This window comes from Stenella coeruleoalba (assembly GCF_951394435.1).
Source record: "Stenella coeruleoalba genome assembly, chromosome: 15".
In the NCBI taxonomy this organism is placed as follows: Eukaryota; Metazoa; Chordata; class Mammalia; order Artiodactyla; family Delphinidae; genus Stenella; species Stenella coeruleoalba.
This window is the reverse complement of record NC_137161.1, coordinates 14,342,197-14,354,794: the sequence shown is the minus strand read 5'-3', so window position 1 is coordinate 14,354,794 and position 12,598 is coordinate 14,342,197. Positions and strand designations below refer to the sequence as shown.

At 50.5% G+C, this 12,598-nt stretch overlaps 1 protein-coding gene across 7 annotated transcripts in view; it reads right to left on the bottom strand.

The window, feature by feature from the left end:
• The window catches only part of ELMO2 (engulfment and cell motility 2), a 38,546-nt gene that overhangs the window by 4,379 nt on the left and 21,569 nt on the right, over positions 1-12,598 (bottom strand). For 4 of the 7 annotated variants that reach the window (XM_079943637.1, XM_079943638.1, XM_079943640.1 and 1 more), the window contains 11 exons: positions 12,238-12,316; positions 9,001-9,051; positions 4,986-5,108; positions 4,536-4,670; positions 3,834-3,938; positions 3,635-3,743; positions 3,158-3,294; positions 1,583-1,746; positions 1,359-1,471; positions 1,063-1,170; positions 221-303 (listed from right to left, as the gene is read on the bottom strand). In XM_079943637.1, the coding sequence (XP_079799763.1) occupies positions 221-303; positions 1,063-1,170; positions 1,359-1,471; positions 1,583-1,746; positions 3,158-3,294; positions 3,635-3,743; positions 3,834-3,938; positions 4,536-4,670; positions 4,986-5,108; positions 9,001-9,051; positions 12,238-12,316 (1,207 nt within the window). Of the gene's footprint in view, positions 1-220; positions 304-1,062; positions 1,171-1,358; positions 1,472-1,582; positions 1,747-3,157; positions 3,295-3,634; positions 3,744-3,833; positions 3,939-4,535; positions 4,671-4,985; positions 5,109-9,000; positions 9,052-10,677; positions 12,095-12,237; positions 12,317-12,598 lie in introns of those variants that run through there. The other 3 variants (XM_079943643.1, XM_079943642.1, XM_079943639.1) reach the window with 3 other exon arrangements.

Here is a 12,598-nt window from a genome sequence, read left to right as displayed (position 1 = left end):
GGTAGACTTTGCCCTGGTTGATGAGGCTGGGTGAGGCGTCTATGGGGGTTCTATCTATCTTGGTGTCTGTTCAAACTGTTCTTAACAAAACATTCAGGATGAACTTAATGTGAGACAGCATGGGGGCGAGAGGTCACGCACCTAGAAAGCAACCACCATCGACTACGCTCCACGTATCTCTGTGACAGCAGCTCAGACTCTGGGCTGCCTCTCCACTCACCTTGTTCTGTTTCAGAGCACTTTTCTCTTTCATGTGGGGACAATCTTTCCCAGTGACAATGGCCTTAATGTCTGCAACAGGAACTGATAAATGAGGGGAATTAGTTTCTGGAAGCTTTATGTTGCAAGTTGGTCCTTGCATCAGTGCTGGAAGGGACGGCCCAGCCCCCAGACCCACAGGGCTATATGAGCTCAGGGAGGGTTCCCCGCTCCGTGGTCGCTTCGCCTGGACTCTCTGGCCTGCTGCGCTGTGTCAAGTCTAACTGGGGGTGGGTTCAGGGCTTCTGCACTGTCTACCTAGGGAAGGGGGCCTCAGACACTCACCTCACTTCCACTTCGTGGCGATAAAGATGACAACGGCCACGAGAGCCAAGGCAGCTAATAATTACTCTTACCCCCTGCCAGCCATTGTTCTAAGTGCTTTACATATAGGACTCATTCAATCCTCTGTTGAGGGAAATGTGGCTATTATTCCCATTTTACAGAAGAATCCAAGGCAGAGGGGAGAATTAACTTGTAATTAATTAGAATTAACAGCAAAGCCAGGATGTGAATCCAGGCAGTCAGGCTTCAGAGCTTCTGCTCTTAACCACCGCCTTTCAATTTAGTCTTGTATCACCCTTTACAATCTGCAAAACCCATACCTGTGATCTCACTGAATTCTCCAAACAGCCCCTTGACCCCTAGGCCAGGTGCAGATGACCTCTGACCAATGCGGAAATGGGTTCAGAGAAATAACTGGCCCAAGGCCAGATTACCAGTTTGAAGCAGCCAGGACTAGAACTCAGGTCTCCTGACAGCAAGTCCAGCTACCATGACACCCCAACAGAGAAATGAACTTACTTTTCTCCTGCAGGGATTCGAATGTCACCTCCCCTTGAGGGTTGTCGTCCAAGTCACCGTAGTGCAGGACCTTGTGGTTCAGGGCCAAGCGGCAGTACCAGAAACGCTCTGGAACACAAGGGAAGACAGGCAGGTGAGTAAGGACAGTTCCGGGAGAGGCCTGGGCACACGAGGGGCAAAAAGACGACTCATTCCCTGCCTGCTCCCCGCAGGGACTGCCCAGGCAGGTGCCCCCCGCAGTGCGGCGGCTCTGGGCAGTAGGGACAGACGGCCCAGCACCCAGGCCCTCAACTCACCTTGCCTCCGGCGATTCCCAATCTTTCGGAAGCTGCTCCCCTCACAGAGCCGGTTCAGGCGTTGCTGCTTGATCAGCTCAAGGATCTCGGGCTGGATCTTCTCTCTCAGCTCCCTGCGGTGGACATGCACCGGAGTAAGGAGAAGGTCACGGGGACAGCAGGCCTTCTGAAGGGAGGCAGAGCTCACACACACACACCCCACCCTCCCCCATCAAGGCACTTACACAATCGGCGGGGACTGGAAGTCATCCTGACTCATCCTCTCGGACTGGCGTAGTCGCAGAATCTCAGAGTAGCTCAGGCTCCGCAGTTTGCTCTTGAACTGATCCAAAGAGTTGGGTTTGGAGGGCAAAGCCCGAGTGATCTGCTCCCGGACTACCTGCATAACCTGAGAGAGAGGAAGGCGGCCGCCTCAGCCCTGGTCTGATAAACGGATGCCAGGCTCTGCCCTCCGCGGTCCTGAGCACGGTGGGTACCACAGGCATCCACTGGGCGAGTAAGAGCACTGATTCTCTACTATTATCTCTTCTCAGTTACGTAGGACAAATGATGGATGGCGACAAATGGATTTTTTTTTTTTTCTGGCTGCACCATGGGGCATACAGGATCTTAGTTCCCTGACCAGGGATCGAACCTGTGTCCCCTACAGTGGAAGCATAGAGTCTTAACCACTGGACCGCCAGGGACATCCAGACAAGTGCTTTATTTCTCATACATTCTGGAGTCAGAGAGGAGTAGGTTCAGATCTCAACTCTGTGCTTCAATCTTCTCCTTGAGCAAGTCACTCAACAGCCTCAGGGCCCCACCTACTCATCCTTAAAGCTAGAGAAAGGAAGACACATTTTCGATAGAGGTTGCCACAAGCATATGAGTGAGACGCCGTCAGGATGCACAGTGCCTGGCACACTGTAGTGTGTTCAAAACATGTGATAGTTCCCTTAAAACAACAACAGCTAAGTAAAAAGCAGGACACCATCTGCACATCCAGTCCGCTCCCCACCAACGAAGGAAAAATCTACAGCAAAAAAAAGACCAGAGGGGCTTCTCTGGTGGTGCAGTGGATAAGACTCCGTGTTCCCAATGCAGGGGGCCCAGGTTCGATCCCTGGTCAGGGAGCTAGATCCCACATGCATGCTGCAACCAAGAGTTCGCATGCCACAACTAAGGAGCCCTCCTGCTGCAACTAAGACCCAGCACGACCAAATAAATTAAAAAAAAAAAAAAAAGACTAGAGGGAAACATAAAAATGGTCATTGTCGCTGGATAGGGGAATTATAGATAACTTTTTCTTCTTTATATTTCACAAATTTTTTACAATGAGATGAGCAGCTTCAAAAGAGCCAACTCCTAGATAGTCAGCTTTTGAGGGTCTAGCAGTGCTGTCAGAGGGTGGACTCAGAACGCATCCAGAAATGGCTACTGGCAAGTACCCCTGACATGCACTTCACTGCGGATCCCCCCCGACGTCTCCATGACATCTGCAGTTCACAAAACTGCCACAGTGCCTGCACAGAGTAAGTGCTCAGTAACCCACGCTATCACTGTTATGTTTATCCTCCTGCCCCCGAAGGAAGGCCGGAGGGGCCAGTACTGGTCCACCGGGCAAATGAGGGGCCCGGCAGGGAGACACCTGCTCAGGGTTACAGAGGGGACTGACGCTCTCAATGCCTCCGTCTTATGACTCAGTGCTGCAGACCACACTGTCCTCCGGCTCAGGTATTCCCCAGGCTCTGGCCAGCTGTCACAGACTGTCCTGGGATGGTCTCAGCCCACAGGCCTCAGAGCTCTGTGACACCGACCTTGTTGAAGTCCTCAGCTGTTGCCCTCATCTCCTTCCAGGTCTTGTTCAACAGCTGGATGCAGATTCCAAAGAGCTCTTCAAACGCTCGGTCATGGGTGAAGAACATCGGGTGGTAGTCGTTGCGCCCTTCATTTGCTGTGGAAGAGGAGAAACAGGGAAAGGGTGAAGCTGGGAGCCCATGTCCAGAAACCTGGGATCCTCCACACCAAAGTCTGGAGGAACAGAACCAGACTGAGGACCGAGAAGGGTAGTGGATGGGGGCGTAGCTACTGAACATGCCAAATCACCAGCTCAAACAAGCCACAGCCACGACTCCCATAGACAACAGTAGACGGATTGTAGCTCTCTTGGTAATTTTTAAAAAGTACAGTAAGGCTGTCCAGTCCCATGGACACCTAACTCTATACCGTCGAGTCTCACCAGGCTCCTGAGTACAAGCAATGGCTGAAGGAAGGGGGCAGCCACCCAGACTTACGCAGTTCCCCGACCTGTAGGATCTCACAGAGCATTCTGGTGAGCTCAATGGCACTGCGGCCAAAGGGGCACTCGTGCTTGTCTTCTCGGCTGCTGTTCTCCAGGACAATCTGTGGGCAGAAGAGGAACGGGAGGGTGAGGGAGGCAGGGAGGCAAGCGATGCGGCATCAACACAGAGAAAGCTGTTCCCCAGCCTTTACCCGGATGTAGGTGTCCTGATGGACTTTCGCCAAGTACAGCATGTTGTCCAAGGCCAGCATTCCAGGAGGAGTCTGGGTAAAGTCCATTGCTGGGTTGATATGGTTCTGTAGAGATAAACACACCTGATTTGAGACTCGGTAGACATTGCGTGCGAGCTCACCTGAGGGGGATCCCGATCACCCCTCTACCATATGCCGCCCGCATGTCACACCTGCCTCTGTTGTAGCTCTTGTCACGTGCCCATCTCTACTACGAGGCCGTGAGCTCAAGGCCACTGGACGGTGCCTGACTCGTCTTACATCCCCCCTGCCTAAATACTGCTGGGTGCCGAGTAGATGCCCAGTAAGTATTTAAATGAATTAGCTCCATTCTCAAGTTGTAGCCTATCACAACATATCCACTCCAGATTTTCAAAGAACCTAGCTGCTTTGATAAGAGATCTCCTCTCCACTCGTTCGGCTGACCTCCTGGGCCCTCCTACAGATGGGTTTGTTTCAAGGGGCCAAATGTGGCACATAAACTTGTGAACCTGCCACAGCCAAAGCAAAGCAAGTGTCAAGGCCCCTCCAGCTCCTTAGTGTCTTCTGTTCCGGGGCCACCATCATGTTATGAGAGAGGGTTGTCAGGGTTCTGTCTGGGTGGCCCTCTGACTCCCGGTCAGGGGAGAAGGTCTACCGGTGTCCATGCTCTGCGAAACTCACAGTAAATCCCAGCATCTTGTAGTCCTTGGTATACATGGCTTTGCGTTTTTCAGTCCCACTCCCGGGGACGTTGCTAGGGTCAGACTCTGCATCAAATGCAATCCTCCTCAGTTCAAATATAATGTCTCTTTGAGCCTGGGAGGTGAAATAGACAGTCAGCAGGTGAGTCGGCTAGTCAAGGGAAACAAGGAAAGGAAAGAGTGGGCAGAGCTTTTCCGGGCAGAACTCTGGCCCCGATCGATCTTTGAGGACGCATCACCTCTAGCATCGCAGGACAGAGGTGGGCTTGGCCCAGTCACCCAGCAGAAAGGGATCATGGTGAGGCACAAAGCTGACACAACTAAGCACAGTTCCTGACACACAGCAGGTGCTCGATACACAGGGCGGAATGCACCACATCAAACAGCACACGATGCCAGCCAGGAAAGCTCTGTCCCACTTAGAACCGACCTGGTCATTGGGGTCCATCTTGGTCATCATTCTTTCTTCCAGAAGGTTAAAGGTCAGCACTTGCAGGACATACAGCTGATGGGCCATCTCAGTTTTGATTGGGCGGTTCCCTCGGATCACATGCTGGAGAGAGCAAAGGCAGGGAGCAGAGGGTTGGACTGATTTTTACTGAAGAGTCACATCCATGCTGGTGAAAAGACAGTACGCTGGGCAGGGGACAGGGTTTCCTCCCCCACACAGGGAGTTCCAGAAGGGGATGGAACATGAATGGGTCTGATTCAGGCAGAGATGGTTCACTGCAGGCCTCAAGGGCACCGTCTTTTTTTGTGCACGCCCCTGGCCGGGGAAGTAACATTACGATGCGGGAGATCAGCCGCTGGACCTCATTCCAATCGATCCAGACAACAGAGTGTGCGTGAAGAGTCGCTTGCAGAACTGGACAGTACAATTCTTTTGTTTTCCCTTAGAAAAATAAAATGTTTTGGATGGCCTCACCAGGTAGAGAGGTTCCGAAAAGATCATTTTCTTTCAATCATCTCGAGACACCTACACAAAGAGGGGCATCTAATGCTCCTTGTCCGGCCCCCTTCTCTCCTACTGGTGTCCCTCCCCTTCCCTCTGCTCATTCTGGGTATGTCCCCCTCCCCATGTCCCCACACCACATCCCTCTCCTCTCCTCTAATTCTATCCTCCCCACGCACTCAGCTCACCACCTCCTCCCTGATGCCCACCAACCTTAGGTACTTCTCCACCTCTCACGCTCCATCTCTGTCTTGTTCTACATGCCACAGCCCCCCTCTGTCCTCCGGGCTGACCAATGCTGGTTCCCGTCCTGTCCCTTGGTGTCCTGTTCCTTCGCCCGCAGTAGCCTCCTGCTCTTTCCTGCCTGCTCCCTTGCATTCCTCACTCCCTCTGTCTCACTCACCATCTAGAATCCTGTCGTTCTTGGTCTTTTCTTGCCCAAAGGAGACTCTTGCCCAGTTTCCCACACGTAACCGCCCTCTGTGCCCTTCGTGTTCTCTTACTCGGTCTAGCTCGTCTCTAGAGCCGTGTTGTCCAGTATGGTAGCCACTAGCCATATGTGGCCACGTGCATCTAAGTCAGTTAAAATTGATTCAAGTTAAAAGTTCAGGTCCTCAGTCGCACTAGCCACATTTTAAGCTCAGGAGGCACAAGTGGCTAGTGGCTACATCCAATGACAGAGTAGAAGTGGAACATATCAGAAAGTTCTGCTGTACTCTAAAATACTTAGCTTTCTAACTCTAGGTCAGCTCTCTCTAGAGCTTGCTCTGGTTCGGGATCAATCTCTTTAGATCTGTGCAGTCCAGTCTGGTAGCCACTAGCCACCTGTGGCTGGTGAACACTTGAAATGTGGCCAGTCCAAATTGAGATGTGCTGTAAATGTAAAATGCACACTGGATATCAGAGCCTTAGTATGGAAACAGAAAATGTGAAATATCTCATTAACAATTTTCCTATTGATTACATGTTGGTATCATAGTATTTTAGATATGCCGGGTTAAATGAATTATATCATTGAAATTCATTTCCCCTATTCCTTTTTTAGTCAACGCTGCTACTAGACCACTTAAATGAAACAAGTGGCTCGCATCGTATTTCCACTGGACGGCGCTGCTCTAGACTTCCTCTCCCCACCGGTGCAACTCCATGAGAGCTCTTCCTTTCCCTGTCTTTCTTTCCCTAGATCTGCAAGGCCCAATACAGTAGCCACAAGCCACACGTGGGCATTTAAACTGAAACTTTAAAGAACTACAAATTCAGTTCCCCAGCCACGCTAGACACATTTCAAGTGTTCAACAGCCACATGTGGCTTGGGCCACCCTTTCTGCACACACCTCCCCAGCTACAGCAGGTTCTAGGGGACAGCGCCGCTCTGCTCACCTCCTCCCTGAGCCCTCTCCGAGGCCTGACCTCTCTCATCAAGCCTCCTCGCCCCTCCCAAGCTTCCTTCTCAAGGTCTGCTCTGCCCCTCCTCCGCCTCCAGTCTCTTCCAGCCCAGGGTCTTCTCTCCGCTTCGGCTGCTTCTGCCCCTCCACCTCACTCTGAGCCTCTTCCTTTCTCTGCGTCCCTCCCTCTGTCACTCTGATTTCTCCCTACCCATCTACCCCTATTCCTCTCTCCTCACCTCTCTCCAGAATTCATAAAACCACTCTGAAGAGAGGTTAAAGTTAATGTGATACTGGTTTCCATTCACTTTAATCCCCGTTTCTCAATCTCAGAGATGTCAGAGTGGGAGGGTAATTCCTCGAGTCATCAATGGCTTAAAGAAGAACAGTGCCAGTCTGATGAAGTCTTATTTGACTGGCAAGTACCTCGAGGCCTCAGCTCCCTGGCTCAACTCCGTTCAATCCCGGGACTTAAGTGAGCACGCGTTAACCTTCTCCTAGCAGACCACTTCAGTCTGAGTCCTGACACCAAACTGTCTTCTATAGTGGATGGAATCTTTGCTTGTTCACCAGGTTTGTCCAGAAATGAGATGAACGTCTAATCTCGTTCAGGTAAATGATAAGCCTCGAAATTCATTAAAGTTCTCTGAGAAGGGCACCCACTCCCACACATGCAGAGGATGGCGCCCAACACAACCGCTCGGACACGGGAGACAAGAATGTGGGGACCTGTGTGGCAGGCAGAGGGCGGAAGCGTCTGGCCAGGTCCTTCCTGCCGGGCTGGCAGCGGGGCTGTGTGACCAGGGAGGTGGCCCGCAGGCAGGAGCTCGCTCTGCGAGGTGAAGTCCGGTGGGCTCTGCCTGTTTAGAGCAGCTGATCGCTCCACCTCACAGGTGCCCACGGTTACTTCTTGAATTCTGTCACCTCTGTATCTTGTTTACGGTGAAGGAACTGCCCCACCAAGAGCCAGGCCCCCTGCTAAGCCCTGTGTATATGTATCAGCTCCTGTGGGCCTCACATCCAGATAAGCAAACTGAAGCCCACAGGAGCTAAGTGAACCGCTCCAGATGAAAGACTGGTTAAAGGCAGAGCGGGGGCTGCCGACTCCAAAGTTCATGCTCAGAATTAGGAAGCCTTTCACACCTGACTCTCGATTTCTCATTTTGTTCCCTACACTGTGGTCTCCCAGGTGCACCTGATTTTGGACGACTGATAAAATGGCCTTTTAACCCAGCTCCTTGACTCTCCTTCCCGGCCCTCACCTCCCACCTCAGCTCTCTCCCCGCCCACATCCCCACTGCAGAACAGGCACTGAGACCTCCCTCCAGATGCCTCCCTCCCCCGCCAACTCCCGCTCTACCCTCCTCCCTCACACACCCCTCAGGAAACACGGATCTTGGAGTGCGACCTTTCTAAAACACCAGCCTGGTTATTTCACGATCCTGATTAAAGCCTCTCAGTTGCTTTTGGGAGAAAGACCTAGGCCCTACCTGATCTGGTCTTTGCTACCTCTCCAGCCTGTCACAAATTCTCACCCCAAGCTCCACAGGACCACACACTCCTCCTAGGTGCCCCCCTTCCCCATGCAGGAACTCCTTTTCTGACTGGTCATCTGGCTTATCCTCAGCCTTCCCTGAAGACCCGCCTCTAAGGGCTCCTGACAACTCTCCTTTGCGGCAGGACTGACAGCTCCTCCTCTGCAATCTCCCAGGCTGGGCATCCCTCCCAGTGCCCCGCACAACTCAGGGTTATGACTGGTGTTAGTTGAGTGAATTCCTCTTCTGTGCCTATTTGAACACATTCCCTCTGGATAAAAGTCTGTGGAGTTGTGAGGCAACAAACAGCATATCTGGCTAAGTACCTCCTTAGAGGCTCTGCAGTTCCTGGTGGGACAGCCTCCTAGAGACAACCCTGCTTACAGTGGATCAGAAACCATAAGCTTTCCAGCTTGGGAAGTGTTTAGTACCTATCGGTAAGGACCCTCTGAGTGCCCATCCCACTCCACAGTGATTTCAATAATAATAGTACAGCTATAATAATAGTGATAGTTGTAGTTAATAGTAACAAAACAATAACAGTAACAAAATATAGCTTGTCTGGGAACTTACATTGAGGATTATGGACCGAAGGTGCTTCTGTGCGAATGCGTTGGCCATATCCTATTAAGAAGAAGCGAACATAAGGTAAGGTGGCAGGCATGCAGCTGTGACAACTATCAAGAGGACGGTGATGTCATAGCTCTGGGGCTTTTTCCCTTAATTTTTTTCCTTTAAAATGAAAAGTGGGCAAATGAAGAAAAATTCACAGACCTTCAAATACGTATTTTATACTCTGAAAAATTCCCATACATTTTCTTTCATGAGTACACATTAATGCAAACAGGGTTTCCTTTCCCAATGGTACAATCAACTGTGTCATCTTCAAAGAGGGACAAAGGCTGCTTCAGGACGAGACACTTGTGTTACAAGGATGCCAGGAGATGGACAACAAGCACAGGCCACAGAGCAGCACGATGGTTCCCAAGCCACATGCACCATCCCAGGCCAGAACCACTGCCAAGGCTGGGAGGGACTCTAATGGAACACTGACTCCAAACCGAGCAAGAGGGCTTGGGCTCCGGCATCCTCCTCCACTGCGCCCCCGCCCCCCCCGCCCCCAGCACCACGCCAGCAGACGGAGCTGGGGTGGGATGCTCTGAAACAGCCGGTGGTCTACGATTCACTTCTGATCAGTTTAGAGAACAAGGTGTTGGGTGCTTTGGAGTGATTTTTCACAACAGGGTCACCTTTTTTATTTATTTGGTTCAGATTTTGACAGTAACACTTCATTTATTTAGCTCACTCAGGAAATAACGTATCCTACGTTAAGTTAATCTTCCAGGGAATGAAGCTTTAAGGGTCCTCTCAGAACTGTTATTTTGACCATTCTTATGCTAATCTTCTAAAAATATACACACTTCCTGTATTTCTGAAGAGACTACGATGATTATAATAATTTAATCACTGCCAAGGACTTGACTTCATCAGGAACAAAAAAACACATCAGTTATTATTCTGTGTTGTGACACTGTAATACCCTATGGGGCTTCTGAAATGTGAAGCTATTTTCCCCTAAACAAAATGGTCCCAGATTACTATGCTTTTAATTTTTCTGACAGCTTTTCATAATTCTTCTGTCTCTTCCTTCCAATGTCAGCCACCACTTCTTACAATGTTAATTAGTATGACTTCACTTCCTGAACTGCTGCCTTAATTTAATTTCATAGATAATTCTAAATCAACGGGCCTGAGGGAGCTGTCACACCTCTCCTAGGGGGCAATATCCGTGAGTGTTGTCATTTTTCTCAGAGCTGGAAGGCCTTTGTCTCTCGCTTCTAGATTTCTAGCCAAATTCCAATGGCTGACGCTGTCAGGAATATTAAGTTTTACTCTGCGTCCCCTGAGCGCACACTAACTGGCAAAGGAGGAAGGTGGACTAGAAACTTCTCTGGTAGCTATGGGAGGCCAACTCACGATTAAATCTTGCTGTCCACAACTCACAAAGTTGGTAACTGACAGTGGTCTGCTGCTGGAATATAAAGGCCTGCAACCAAAGGCTTCTCTGCGGTGCCGGGGGAAGCACTCATCTTTTTTCATATCCTCATAGAGCTGACCTCTTTGAGCTCCCTCTAATCCTCTAAGAAACCCTCCCTCTAAGAAACGAGTATCCAAATTCCCTTCTGTCAACCGTCTAAAGCTCTTCCAATTCCGAGGCTCTAGAAAGCGTCCAAAAGGGCGTGGATTTACCTTTACTCCTGGCTACGGCAAGCTGGAATGTGATGCACCTGGCATCGTCTAGATGACAGTCACAGGCTATTTCTGAATCTGATCTTCCTGGCTGAACCACAGACCCATGTGAAGGCAGGTTACAAAGGAGAGACTGGGCCACATTCCCCAGGGCAGGCGTCCCCTTAATCCTTTATGCGACTCTGATCCGTGGTACTTCGCTAAGTGTCCTGACAAATGAGATTTACAGCACACAACCTTTTCCTGTGTCTTGGAGCTCCCTGAACAACTAGATCAGATCACGAGATTCTCACCCAGCTTCAACCTCCCCACCTGGAAAAGAGCGGGGTCCTTTCCATATGGCAGTGCTACTTACAGTGACAGGGAGGTCTAGAGGATTAAGATGCTTGTCCTGCCGGCAGAAAGCAAAAAGCACAGAGAGAAGCAGATGGAAGAATGAGCTTTCAGCTTACACTCAAAACAGGACTAGGGAGGAAGAGATGAACAGAGCCAGCCATCCAAGAAAGACAAGGACAGACAGAACCACAGACGCTCCTGGTCCTCCCACCAGAATCTTCCAGGAACTTGGTACATAATCCCACAGGATTTACAACTTACTGAGCCCACGGTATTGACCGAGAATTACAAAGTCTTGCTTTTGTACATCACCTGGGCTTTGACCAGAGAAATCTAGAACAGTCGTGTTGGAAGGGCTCAGAGCGATCTTTAATCTGGCCCTTGCATTTTACAGAAAGGGAAACGGAGACCCAGGGGGGTTAGAGCACTTGCCCAGCAGTGGCAGGAAAAGTACTCAGCCTCGGACCCTGGCCTCCTAGGTCAGCCCTTGCTCCACTGCCCAGCTGATCCCTGGTTTCCTCACTTGTAAAATATGGCTTTTTCTCATGACATCCTTATGAAGTGAATGGGGCAGATGTTGTTACTCCCACGTTATAGGTGAGGAAACTGGGGTTCAGAGAAGCAGAGCGATTTGCATCATGTCACACAGCTGATTGATAGGGAAGAAAAAAGTTTAGAACCTGGATCAGAGGATCTTTATACGTGAAACTTCAAGCTAAGTTCCTCCACTCTTGCTTCCTTAAGCAAGGATTGCGTTTGTTTCTGTCTCCTGGGACCCGGCAGGGAGGCCCAGCGGGTCTCCTCTCCCTGCTCCCTGATCCTCTAACCCAGGGGTAGTCTCGCAGTAAGGCCAAATGAGGCCTGTTGCCTGTTTGTGTCTAGACGGTCTTATGGAAAGACAGCCACACCCACCTGTCTGCCTACTGTTTGAGGCTGCTTTGGCTACAGCGACAAGGTTGAATAGTTGCCACGTAGACCACAAGGGCCACCAGGCAAAAAAATATTTACTCGTCCTTGAGGGGAAAAAGTTTGCAGGCCCCTGCCCTGACCTAGGACCCAGCTGGTTTCCCTCCTAGTTCTTCCCCGGGTCTTCCCTTAGCAAAGCCACTCAGATGGGCTCTGGCTGCAGCGGGGCAGGAGGAGGGACTCTTGGGAAAATGACTGGGTGGATAAGTCTTCTCTTGGGACAGCCCAGATGAAAAGCTTGAAAAGGCCACCACAGACCTGTCGCTTGTCCTCAGGAGCCTTCAGAAAAAGTGCGTTAATCAGTGCAATGGCGTAGGTCTGAATCTCCTGGTTGGAGCTGTGTCAACGGAGAAAGAAGGCAGAGAGAGGTTAGGAGACTGACCAGCAAGACGATCCTTAGAGATGGTTTAAAACAATCACTTGCACACTGTAATCAAATAATAATCAGAGGTTTAGCCTCAAAAGCTTAAAAGTGGGCAGACTCCCTGACCCAGCAATTCCACTAACAGGAATTTACCCAAAGATAGTCATCAGAAAGCTGTGCATGAGTTACTGGCAAGGTGTTTCATCCAAGTACTATAAAAAAAATCAAGAACAGTAAATAATGCAAATGTCCACA